The sequence below is a fragment of the Camellia sinensis genome, chromosome 11, assembly GCF_055761805.1.
Source record: "Camellia sinensis isolate YWXY chromosome 11, ASM5576180v1, whole genome shotgun sequence".
NCBI classification, from domain to species: domain Eukaryota; kingdom Viridiplantae; phylum Streptophyta; class Magnoliopsida; order Ericales; family Theaceae; genus Camellia; species Camellia sinensis.
Window position 1 is genome coordinate 25,673,959 of NC_138971.1, and position 13,253 is coordinate 25,687,211.

Below are 13,253 nucleotides of genomic sequence, written 5' to 3' on the forward strand. Positions count from 1 at the left end.
GGGGTGCTCATAGCTGACCTTCCCCGATCGTACCCAAGCTCCCGAGCCAAGACAACTCCGGTGATGACGGACATGTGGCCTTCGACACCGAGTCAGGGTTTCCTAAATTTCCCCATTTTAAAAATATTTAGGTGGCGACTCTGTATCTGGCAAAGCAGTCCATGTGTGGCACTACTTTTCAAAAAAAAATCTGTTTTCTCAAACGATTTGCCAGATTTGGACTCTTTGGTTCAGATTTAGAACCGTGACACAAATCGAGTCCGAACTGTAGCAAGGGTCCCTCGCGAACTTGTTACACTTTACCTGGTGCAACAATGGCCGCCCTAGGAGTAGATTGAAGATCACGGGAACGTCCAAGACATGAAAGTCAATATCGTGTTGTCCTGGACCGACCCTAGTCTGAATCTGCACAATCCCCATCACTTCTCTGCTAGTATTGTCATATGCCCGAATCACCTGGATAGTGGGTACGAAGTCCACGGGCTTCAACCCGATTGCATATGTCGTCCTTGACGGACATACGTTGATGGCGGATCCCGTATCGACAAGAACTATTGGTATCCATTTGTCTCTACACTCCATAGAGATGTAGAGTGGTTTGTTATGGTTTGTGCCCTCAGGCGGCAACTCCTTGTCAGTGAAGGTTAACGTCGGGGAAGCTCCTTCCGAAAAAACCAATCCTACTAGCTGCTCAGGCGTCGTGTCGATTAAAAGTTTAGCCCTGTCCATTGCAGAAAGGACAGTTTGTCTGTGTACTCTTGAAGCCATAAGCAGTCCCCAGATGGAGATGTCTGCTTGTATCTTCTTAAGCTATTTCAATATAGTCTCCTCTTCGAGTAGTTTCTCCTTCTGCCTTTCCGCCTCCTTGTCCTTTCTGGACGCCTCTGGTTGATCTAGGTGTGGGGGCTTGAAATATCGCCCACTTATAGTCATGTGGTTCACCTCTCCAATATACCAGGTGTCATCCAGTTGGTTGTTCCCCCAATCCTCGTCTGTGTGGGCAAGACATAGGTCATCATCTTCTTACCACATGCCATCGGCCATCAACAAGTAGCTATCCGATTTTGTCACAACTATTCCTGAGCGCACAACACATTGCATTCCCATGCCCACAACATATTCTATCTCTACGGGGGCTTTGGCCTTTCTAGCCCTCTCCAGATCTGCAATCTTCTCTTGCTCAAACTGTTTCAGTGCAGCCTGCTACTCAGCATCCCCTGTACTCAAACTGTTCTGATCTTGAGCGAAATTCTTAACACCGATGCTCCCCGGCAATTCATTCTGATCTCCGGCCACTCCGGCCACTGTTGATGATATTTCAACCCTTGATTGCCCCTGGTCTTCCTGAAGTTGTTCAATAGCATCTGGCTCATCACTGAGCCACTCGGTAGCTTCTACTGACCCATCTAAATCGAACCAGTTGACAGTTATGTCTCCCGGATCCTGTTCATTGAAGAATTGAAGGTTGGCTATGTCCTCTTCCAATTTCGGTAGGTCATCTAGCCCCTAATTAGGTCCATCCTCTCGAACGACACAGATCTCTGCTCTGGCCGGTAGTTCTACCCTTGACTTAATCTGCATTGTTCGTGTAATGTGACCGCTCGGGTCGTACAGAAATCTTACAGACCCCTCAGGCTCTGAATAATCATTTCCATTTTTTCCTGCAATCATCCCGGTTCTATCTTCGATAGTCATCAGCATCGGCTCAGGTTGGGTTTGGGAGATGTCTAGCATGCACAAATCCATGCTTTCTAGAATGAACACCTCCAGCTTGGGTAGGTGAGAAGGGGTGATATATATGCTGGGGTCGTACGACACTACCCTAGTTTGGATTAGGTTAATGTGTTCAGGAGGTGGAGCTTGGTTATGTGGTGGCAGTGGGTTGGTTGTGACGTTTGGTTTTTCCGAAGGTGCGATCACCTTCTTGTCAACGAGATCTTGGATGTCGTGATGCAGTCTAAAGCACTGGTCGGTGTCATGACCATGCTGTTGGTGATAGGCATAGTACTTAGCTGGGTTATGGTGGGAGAAAGTTTTTCTGGCAAGGGCCGTTGCTCTAGGGGCTTCATGTGCCCTTTCTTGATCAAAACCCCCAAAGCTTTGGATAGGGGCATGTATAGTGGGGTGAAGGTTCTTTGGCCTCTGGGCGCATATCCAGTTTGTTGTGAGCTACCACCGGATGCACCGGTGAATGGGGTAGCTGTGAGGGTTTTGGGAAGGGTGGTGGTGACCATTCCGACATCCGAAGTTCTGCCAGCTACAGCACTACTTGTGCCTGCATTTGTACCGTGGTTGAATGCCCTCTTGGGCTGCTCTCTCTCATTATCAATGAGGCCTTGTTTCATGGCGACCTCTATTTACACCCCAATCCCATGTAGATCTACAAAGGTGGGTATGGGGAGGACGATCATCTTCTGTATGAGTTTGGGCTAGAGGTTGCGCACAACCATCCGTATTTGATCTTTGTCCACAAGCCTGATGGTCATCATCGAGGCCTTAGCCCTCCAGCATGTCACAAAATCGGAGAAGCTCTCCTTCCGTTTTTGCCTAGTGGTCTCGAGATCACGAGTTGCGATCTCGATTTGAGTGTTATAAAAATATTGAGCTATGAAGGCCTCAGCCATCTCCTCCCAACTTTTCTTAATGGAATCCTCTAGTTTTGCATACCAAATGGCCGCTATACCTGACAGGGTTTAGCCAAATAGGGAAAGCTTCTGTAATCTGGAGAGGCCCATCGGCCTTAAGATGTCTGAAAACAGGTGCAAGTGCACCATAGGATCTCCAGACCCATCGAAGCGGTCTATGTGCGGCATTTTAAATTGGTCCGGCAGAGTCACGGTCGAGTCGGTATATCCATCCTCTATATCCGGAATGGATTTCACACCTTGAGACTTCTTGAAAAGCTTTTCCAGCTTGCTTACTTTTAACGTCGTTGGATCCACCTCGAACTTGAACGATGAATCCACAAGGTTGGTGGGTGTTTTAGATAGCTAGCGTAGGATTGGGGGTGAAGCTGGCCCCGTGGGGATGTCCGTATCTTCCTGGACATTAGTTGTCTCCCCAAGTATTGGAACCCTGGGTGGGAGAGGAGCTTGGTGTGAAGTAGATGCTCCAGTCTGCTGCTGTAGCTTGGTAATTACCTCTGCCTGTTGGGCCATAACCTCGACTTGGCGTGTAGCAAATTTTGTTTAATAGGCAGCGTCTTGCTGCATGGCTTTCATACTTTCCTGGAGCTGACACATCATCTTTTCCAAACCTGCCATACTGTCTTGATCTAACTGAACAAACGGTATATCTGACTCTACAGTGGAAACTGAGACCTCAGCCTAACTGTTCAAGGACCGCTGATCTGACAACCTCTGTACTGATACACTGTGCCTTTTTGACCTCCGCCTAACAACTGGGATAAAGAAAGAGACACTGCTTGTCCATCTATCAGATCCCTGGATCGATTAAGTCGTCGACCTCTAACCCAGAGTGCTTAGGAAATATCTGCCAGGTCGGATGCAATTGTGCTAAACCACCTTGCAAAAAGATAAATAAACCAAAATAAGGAAATAAACAACCAAAATGCGTAGTGTGCTATGTTATGAGCTGAATAAATTAAAGACAAAACACAGTTGGCCTGACAACACACAGTCGGTATTTGTAAGCTGAACACACTATCTTTAACTCTGATCACTGTGCCCAAATGGCTGCCCCAAATCTGATATCCTCGGATAAAACTGATTCCCAAACACTGATGCCCGCAGGCCTGATATCCAGACTTGCAAACTGATACATAACCTGTAGAGGCACACTCCAATAGCACATAACAAGCAAGTGAGAGCCAAAACACCCCTATGTTGGGGTAGGGTTTTCCTGTTCTATTTTGTCAGGAGCTAGGATTTCACTACGCACACAACGGTTTCAAACAACCTACAATTGGGTAAACAACCTGTCCAAGTTTGGAATAGTCACTACGGATTCCGATATGCACTAGGTCGAATGGTCAAAAAGGGTGCCTCGGTAAAAACTGGGGTTTGTGTTCCTGTCGTAGCAGAGCTCGCAACCAGTCAGCCTTATGGCACGCTTCTCAAAGCAAGCCTTCGGCAAACCATTCAGGAATAGCATACGGCAAACACGGTGCGCTAGGTGCACCAATGCAAATGCAATGCCAAGAGACACATAAGTGTAATAAAAACAAGATATCATGAGTTCGAGTCAAGTTCTCTAACTCCCCAGCAGAGTCGCTAGAAACTGTAGACACGCCCGAGGACTCCCGAGCTCCGCCCGTGAAGGTGCGAAATTCGTTTGCTCTCTAGCTACTACAAGTTCGGACTCATGTCATGGTTCTGAATCTAATCTCACAATGTGCGATTTGAGACCGATAAATCAGGCAAGATTCCAAATCCGGCAAATGGTTTTGGAAACTGATTTTTATAAAGAAGTGCCAAACATGGACTGTTTTGCCAGATACAGAGTCGCCACCTAAATATTTTGTTTTGGGGGAATTTAGGAAACCCTGACTCATGCCTAAGGCCACGTGTTCGTCATCACCAAAGTTGCCTCAGCTCAGGAACTTGGGTACGATTGGGGAAAGATCATTTAATGAGCACCCCTGCTCGTCCGATCAAAGATCGGCCTGTACTAAGCATGATATCTTGTTTTTTAAAACACATGTGCTCTTATTCCGGTTAATTAGCTAGAATTACTATGTGATGCGCACAACACACAAGTATAGACTAGATCGCCTAATTTGGAACAAAGCATCGCATATCCGTTTGTTTGGAAAATGGTTTAAAGTTGGCTACTCGCAAGTAGGCTAAAATACAAATTGCAATGAATTGTTCCAATTCAGGTAATCCAACCTTCACCCATAGGCATTCAGGCAGTTATAGCAAATAAGTAATTAGCCTCATGGGAAGCATGCTTTCATGGCAGTCAATAACACACATGCAGTATGCTAAAGTATAAACACTCACAGTGTACTCCGAGCCAAAACAGAGAACTAGTTAGAAATCATGCATGATCCTAGTTCATGTTAAGATGGCTAATGTAACACATGCGAAATGCAACTAAGATAGGCTCGGCTACCTAGAATGTCATGTGAAATGTAACTTGGTACATGTATTCAAATTGGAATTGAAACACAATACAGCTAGTACGATGCGCCGAGCCCGTTGCATGCAAAACAGATGAATGGATGCACGCATGCAAGCATAAGGTATGCTAAATGAAACATGCCCTAAAACTAACCATCGTAAGCGGTTAAGTAAAAAGGAGAAAGAAATGGGGGTTGGAAGACATGCATCACACACACGCACGCTTATTACAACATTATGCCCTCTCGAGGGAGGGATTGAATAAGAAGCTAACTGGCTAATCTAAGCTAATTAAACTAATTATTACAACACAATTAATTAACTAATCCTAGTTAACTAATTATTACAAAACGAATTGAATAGCTAATGCATTAACTAATTAAAGTACAAACCAAAGCAAAAGCAAGCTATCTAAGCATAGGAGCTAAGGAAAGAAGGAGGTTCTTGGAGGGAGAAGACTGGATGCATGCAAGCCTGATCGCCTCGTTCGAAAATCCAATGCGTTGCCCCGATTTGCCTCTGTTTTCATTTGTTCTCCGAAACTTGCACCAAGCTCTAGAAAGCTGAAACTTCACCTTTGGAGTACTGTGGGAGGGTGGCCGACCACTTTTGGTCTCTCTAGACACCTGCCAACCACTTTTGGTTGTTGAAAAACTAGAAGAGTGGTTGGCTAGCTAGTTTTCTGGCTGGCCGGCCAGTTGTTGCTGCTGAATTCTAGTTTGCTGCAACAGAGAGCAAGAAAGGGCATGGCAATGTATTTGCAAGATATGTGTGCACAACCACCCTCCCTACCATGTCATGGACTCAAGGGGGTGTGGTTCTCGACCCTTGGGCCACCAATTGCGCATTTCAATGCATGATGGCCGAGAGGTGAAGTTGCACAATTCAATATGAAAATGCATGCACAAGTAAACACATAAAGCCTAAAACTCTATCATGTATGATCAAGAGCGTCGGCGACCGAAAATTGAGGCACGTTTCATCACTTTAAGTATGAAACGTCCCTCTTTTCCCGTGTTTGGACTAACACCTATTCCAAACACAATGCAACACACAACATGGCATGCACTATGCGACAATGTAATGCAATGAAACAAGCATGCAAACAACATGCAAGGAACAAGCATGCAAACAACATGCAAGGCAACATGATCAAACTACCAATGCTATGGGCATGCAAACAATGCCAATGCATGCATACATAATGCAATGCAACAAGGGGAACTTATCATTGTTATAGACAAGCATACTCAATATAAGGCAAAATAAGCATGCAAACAACATGATACAATGCAACTAGCATATACAATGTGAATGGACATGGCATACACAAATGCAACGAACCAATACGGCATACTCAATGCAATATGATCATGGCATACTCAATGCAATATGATCATGGCATACACAATGCGAATCAAGAGCATGGCATGCGTAATGCAAACAACATAACATGCACGGTGCGATGTGACATGGCATAAACAATGCTCAATGGGCTTAAACCGAATGTGGGTAGACCTCAGCCATGCCAAAACAGAAGCCATAATGTTAAAATGAGGGCACCAAAAATACATACAAGCATGCCATGCCAAAACAGAGGCCATAATGTTAAAATGAAGGCACCAAAAACACATACAAGCATGCATGCCAATTGGCTCACCAATTAAGGCACTAAGTTGCAACTCTTAAGAACACTTAAAGAGTCAAAAAGCATGGAAGTGTAGCAACACTAAGTGCACTGAAATGAGGTAAGAAATGATGCTAAATCATTTAAACTAACACAAGTATGGCATGCTAGGGTCCTTAAAGCATGAAGCTAGTAAAGAAGACTACCAAGGGAGGCATGCAATACATGGCACATAAGCATGAACTACGCATGAATAAAGCTCAAGTAGGTTAAAATAAGGACCCAAACATGCTGAGACGAGGGCTCAATGGCCTAGGCATGCAAGCATATGAGTTGAGGCATAAACTAGGCAACAATGCATAACACTCAAAGGCACTTAAAGCATGATTGAGGTGGGAACATGGCAATGCTAAATGCTATGAAATGTCATATTAAGTGATGCCAAATCATGTACACAACACAAATGAAGCATGGAATGGTGCTCAAAGCTTGAGGCAAGCATGAGCATTTGTACTACAAGTATACAAAACATGAAGCATGTGATCAAGGCAACCCAAAACAGTCCTAGAACATGTCGAAATGAGTCTAAAACATGTATGAAAGGATGCCAAAACAAGCTAGCATGGTGAGCATGATGCATGGTGCATACAAGGCAAATAAGGTGGATTACACTACACCTATTAAGGCCAAGCATGGGATGACTTAACCAACAAAAAGCAGAGTTATATCATGGCAAAATAACCCCAAAAACACATTGAAATGATGGCTCGCAAACTAAGGCATGAAAGCATACGCAATGGTTCATGTTAAGGCATAAAGGGGGAAACCCTCCAACGCATTGAATGAGTAACAAATGTGAATGTATGGCCATGAAACATGGACTGAAATCACATTATAAATGATGCCAAATCATTAAAATAGTCCAAGTAATGCATGCTAGAGGATTCAATACACAAGGCTAACAAGCTAGATCGAACCAAGGATATACAAAGCAAGTCATGCATGGCCAAAACAACTAAAATCAGAGCTAAATTATGTTAGAACATGGACAAAAGCTTCATGAAGTTAAGCCAAAAGCATGCTAGAATGACACGTTACAATATGATGCATGTTAGGCCATCTCATGGAATTGCATTACAAGTGCATGGAGCATGCAAGGGCCAACCAAACCAAACCAAAATAGAGTCATGACATGGCAAACCATCACCAAAAACATGCTGAAATGGAAAGAAAACAAGCTAGAATGACATGCTACTTCATGAAGCATACAAAGCTAGTTTGTGTGATTTACACTACAAGTGTATTAACCATGCATGGGGTGACCAAACCAAGCAAAAAAAGTGGTATGCCTTTAGAAAAATAACCACAACTAAAATGCTAAGAACAAGCCAACATAAGCTTAACAAGGGTGCTCAAACATGAGGCAAATGAAGCTAGTAAACAAAATACAAGGAGAGGGGATGGCCCTCTCCTATTTAGGACACCAAAACCACCTTTCCACTACTAGAAATCCTCTGGATTTTAGTGATGGAAAGGTCATGCAAAGAGTTCAACAAGAGCCTAAAGGGATGGCTTAAAGCAAAGCCTAACAAGGCCCAAGGGAGGGTAAAACACCCCAAACGAAAAAGTGACCTAAAACAACTATTTTAAGCACTTAAAAATAGAACTTTTTCTAGTTGAAAGTTAAGCTCAAAACAGCATGCAAATAGGCTCAGAAGCTTAAGCAAGAATAGGGGTTTTAAAGGTCAAAGACTCACCTTTGAAGACCTTCTTTATTACTGCAACTCCAGCAAGTTCTTTGAGCTTAAATCAGTCCAAGAACACCAAAAACAACTCCTTAGGACCTCAGCTACCCAAGGATGGTGTTTGAGTGTGTGTTTGTGTGTTAAACTAAGACAAATCTACACTTTTGAAGCACAAAAATGAAGAATCAAGCTAGATAGATACAAAACTACATGCATCTCTCTAAGGGCAATTTTTCTGAACCTAAAGGAGGGAGGAGAAGCCTGCCTCTTATAGAAGAGGAAAGGAAAAGCTTCTAACAGAAGCTAAGCACCTAGGAAATCCCACCATACACTATGGAGGATGGCCCTAATGTCCTCCAGCTGCAGCTGGAGGAAAATATCTCCAAAAAGGTGCGAAAAAGTAGCCAACCACTCTGCTACTTAAAGTGGTCAGCTGACCACTTCGAGTTGTCCACAAAGACAAAAACTGGTCGACGATGGTGGGAGAGAGTCCAGGGCATGAAAATAATGCAGTGGTGTGTTGGCCGACCAGAAAAGATGCCCCAAAGACCAAGAAAGCCAGTTGTCCGAACAGAAACTGGCTGGCAGAGGAAGAAGTGGTCGGCCAGGAGAAATACTGGTCTCCCACCCTTGGACCACATTCCAAATAAGGAAAACAAGGTTTGTACCAAAAACAAACCAAAGCGGATGCAAGACGAAAGATCAGGAGGCAAAGCACGCGGCCGAAAGCCTCGAAAACTAGTCTATGAGCATCAAAAGTGGTACGCAACCACAAAAGTGGTCTCCCAGACCACAGTGTCCCTCTAGGCGGAGGCAACAAGGTATGGTTCAAAAACCACACTAGACGGAGAGCGTTAAGCAATCTCGAGACAAGGCGTGCGACGAAAGGCTCCAAAAAATCGGAAACTAGTCTCCAAACGAGAAAAGTGGCCTACGACAATAAAAAGTGGTCTACGACCACAAAGAGATGGTCTACAAGACCTCTCCCTCCCTCCGGGAAGTGAAAACAAGATTCGGTTCACAAACCGAGCCAAAGCACAAAAGAGTTCAGAGGCCCGGAGGCAAGGCTCTCAGCCAAAACTCTAGAGACTCGAAACGAGCTCAACATGCACCATCACCGAGCGCTCAATCGATGACGTCTAAGTCTTAAGGTCAGTCAAAAATGGGGTGTCTACAGGTGGAGAAGTCACTTTGTGCCCTTGAAAGGTAAATTTCTATTGTCCCGGAGGGTGGAAACTAATTTGCTTAGTTAGACAGTCAATTGTCGCACGATAGTCACTTAGCCAATCTATACCCAGAATAACATCAAAGTGAGTCATGTCAAGAGGCAATAAGTTGGCATATACCTGGATATCCCCAATTAGGAGTTCACAAGCAAAATATACAGAAGTACAGGCCATAGAGTCTCCCAAAGGTGAAGACACACATAACATATAAGATGATACTTCCTCAAATCTATCTAAATTTTGAGCAAATAGTTTTGACACGAAGGAATGGGTAGAGCCAGAATCAAACAATATATGAGCTGAATAACCGTGAACAATAAATGTACCTGACACCACTGTTGTAGCATTTTGCACATCTCCCGGAACCAATGCAAACACCCTCCCTTGTCTCGCGGTGTCTTTATTGTTAACAGGCTTCACAGTTGACTTGGTGTTGGGAGCTAGTGTAGACCCTACTGAACTTGCAGTAGCCCTATTTCCATTTTGTTGATTTCTTTGCAGACAGTCCTTCACCAGATGACCCATTTTGCCACACCTAAAACATGCTCCAGTCAACCGATAGCAAGTCCCACGGTGCTTCTTTCCACATTCTGAACAAACAGGAGTTGAATCTTGAGTAGGGGTGGAAGTACTAGAGGTCCCTGAATTTTGTTTCTTGTTTGGTGGAGTGACTGACCCCTTTGATAATTGAATGTTCTGCCTCTTTCCTTCCCACTCAGAAATCCGATCTTGAGCAGTAATGTTTCCCTCTGCTATAACAACCCTCTCCAACACATCAACATAGGTGGGTAACTTCAACATGTTGACTCGGTCAAGGATAGCATTCCGTAATTCCCCTTCAAATTTTCGTGCTTTCTTATAATCCGTATCCACCATATGAGGTGCAAATCGGGCTAGCTCTGCAAATTGGGCTTCATACTCCGTAACGGTTTTATTTCCTTGTCTGAGAGTTTCAAATTCTGTCACCTTCTTGTCTCGCATACTTTGGGGAAATTACTTGTCATAAAATAGTTCCAAGAATCTGTCCCATGTTAACCCTTGGTGTACAGTTCTTGTAAGCATGCCCCACCTCCGTGCTTCGTCTTCAAGAGTGAAGGCAGCAAGTTGCACTTTTTGGGCTTTGGTACAAGGAAAAACTTTGAATAGCTTTTCTTTTTAATGATGGGTGTTGGGGATAGAAGAAGGTTATACACATTTCATGACATTAGACAGAAAACTTAGAGCACAAAGCTAAAAGCTTAGCAAGAATTCCACAAAATGAATGAGCTTCATCTAAGTGCTTGGACGCATTGAATTTGACAAAAGAGAAACGGACATGATGGGTTAAGACTGACCTCCAGGTTGATTACCTACAGAGACAGACATAGCACGAAGTGAGCAAGGCTTGGTAAATAATAGTACTTAAGCAATTCACTGAATAAACTTGAATTATAATGTATATAAGTGTAGAGAACATATGATTAATTTTATTCTGTAAATATTTTCAAAACGGCCTTGGGCCCAATCTTTATACAGAGTGGCTTCAAGCCCAGTAATCTACAGAACGGCCTCGGGCCCAACATACTTTATAGATCAGCCTTAGGCCCAACAGACTTTACAGATCGGCCTCTGGCCCAGATACCAACAAAGCAGAATAATTCCAGAGTTGTACAAATGTACACAGATTTTCCAATCGTTCATATAGGTTAGCATAGTTAACTTGCGAATAACTGAGCATTAATACTAATTATTAACAATAAGCAAATGTACTACTACAGTACTATTACTCACTGTGTTGTGGTGGAGCAATAGTCCCCTCCTGTATGTGACCTATACACACATACAGTTCAGACATTAGTTCAGTTTCCTTTTTAAACGATATTGGATTCGTTCACTTCTAATCAATTTAGAACCATGTTAAAACCATCAGACACAGATTTTAGTAATATCAGAGGGTCAAACAAGGAAAACGGAGAAGACAAATTTTTTGGCATGGGCCGCACGTGCGGCAGTCCCCCTCCGCACGTGCGGGAATGTAGGCCACACGTGCGGTAATCCTCCCCTGCACGTGCTTTTATTTCAGTACCAAGCGTCGAGTTTCCCTATTTTTTGCAGGTGCGGCTGTGAGCCCTGCACATATGGCAGTGTTTCCCGCACGTGCGGCCATGACCCCCGCACGTGCGGTCGTAGCCCCTGTTTTGGGCTGTCCCAATTTTGGCACAAATTCATCAAATCTCCACATCACAAAGGGAAGAAATGGGAAGAACAACTCAATATAATGGTATAACCATACCATAAACATGAAATACAACCCATAACAGCATATAATCATAAATTACAAACTTAATAAGATCATAATCTAACTTCTCCACTTAGTATATAAACAATAAAGATGCATAAACATGTAGTTTCAACATAGGAATTCAAGGAATAAGTTACAATCCCTTCACATACCCCAAATTACTTCCAAAACAACTGAACGATATGAACACACATCCAATTAAGTGATAACATACATATCTCATCCCAACTACAAACCCTGGCTTACACATTAACAAGAATTTCGTACTCAAAGTCAAGAGAAGGTTTGTACAAGAAGAATTAAACTTACCTTGAGTTCAAATCTCTACACTTTCTCCCAATTCTCCAATCTTCTTCCTTGCTAAACTTCTCCTCCTCCTCTCTAACTCTCTTCTCCTCTAACCCTCTCTCAGGAGATATTTTATGCCTTAGCATTTCGAAATCAAGGGTTAAAAGGATAGATATATATCTAAATGTTGAATCAAACAAAATTTAATCAGTTTAATCATCCCGAATCAGATTTTTACAGAAAATCACATTATACTCTTAAAATCATGTTGATCTTAGGTATAAAGTCAATTTCGGATTATTAAGCTTCTAAGGCTTCCAATTTCCGATCAAACATCATAATTATAATAGATATTTCTCTTATTAGACAGATATGAATCTCTAACCATAAGATTCACTCATTTAAACTTAATTTCTCATGAAATTTCACAGTAAGCATATAAATGCACAGAGTAAGGGACTGAAAGCATACCAGAAAACATGTACGAGGGTCGGGTTATTACATTACATGAGCTGAGGGTCTAGATTGAGAGTGCATTTAAAAAGGGTATCATCCACAGAACAAGTGAACCTGTAAGAAGGCCATTATCTCGGAATACCAATGCTAGCAGTAGTACTATTGCATGGCATGCGGATGTCAGTACTATTGTTTCAATAGCCAAGATGGTTGATCCTTTTGCTACTGCCACAACCTCACAACCCTCACAAAGTACCGGTCCACCCCAAAATCGAAGAGCTTTTACTCTCCTCTATATGAGCCCAACCCACGCCCTCAAGTTATTAATGCAAAAGGGGCATCTCAAGCCTCTTGATCCTCATCCACTTCCAAGCCCGTTGCCACCCAAACATGACCCTACCTAGTATTGTATCTTCCACCAATAACATGGTCATCCCACAGACATGTGTTACCGTCTACGTTATGAGATCCAGGATCTCATTGACAATAAAGTCATAACTCCACCTGCTAAACCAAACGTAACAACCAACCCACTCCCTACACACA

At 43.2% G+C, this 13,253-nt stretch overlaps 1 protein-coding gene across 1 annotated transcript; it reads right to left on the reverse strand.

Moving 5' to 3' along the window:
* Positions 1–1,203: 1,203 nt before the first annotated feature.
* Positions 1,204–10,663, reverse strand: LOC114283903 (uncharacterized). The gene is made up of 2 exons (XM_028226782.2): positions 9,803–10,663; positions 1,204–1,443 (listed from the first exon to the last, which is right to left on the reverse strand). The coding sequence occupies exons 1-2, from the start codon at positions 10,661–10,663 to the stop codon at positions 1,204–1,206; spliced, it is 1,101 nt and encodes a 366-aa protein (XP_028082583.2).
* Positions 10,664–13,253: the final 2,590 nt, after the last annotated feature.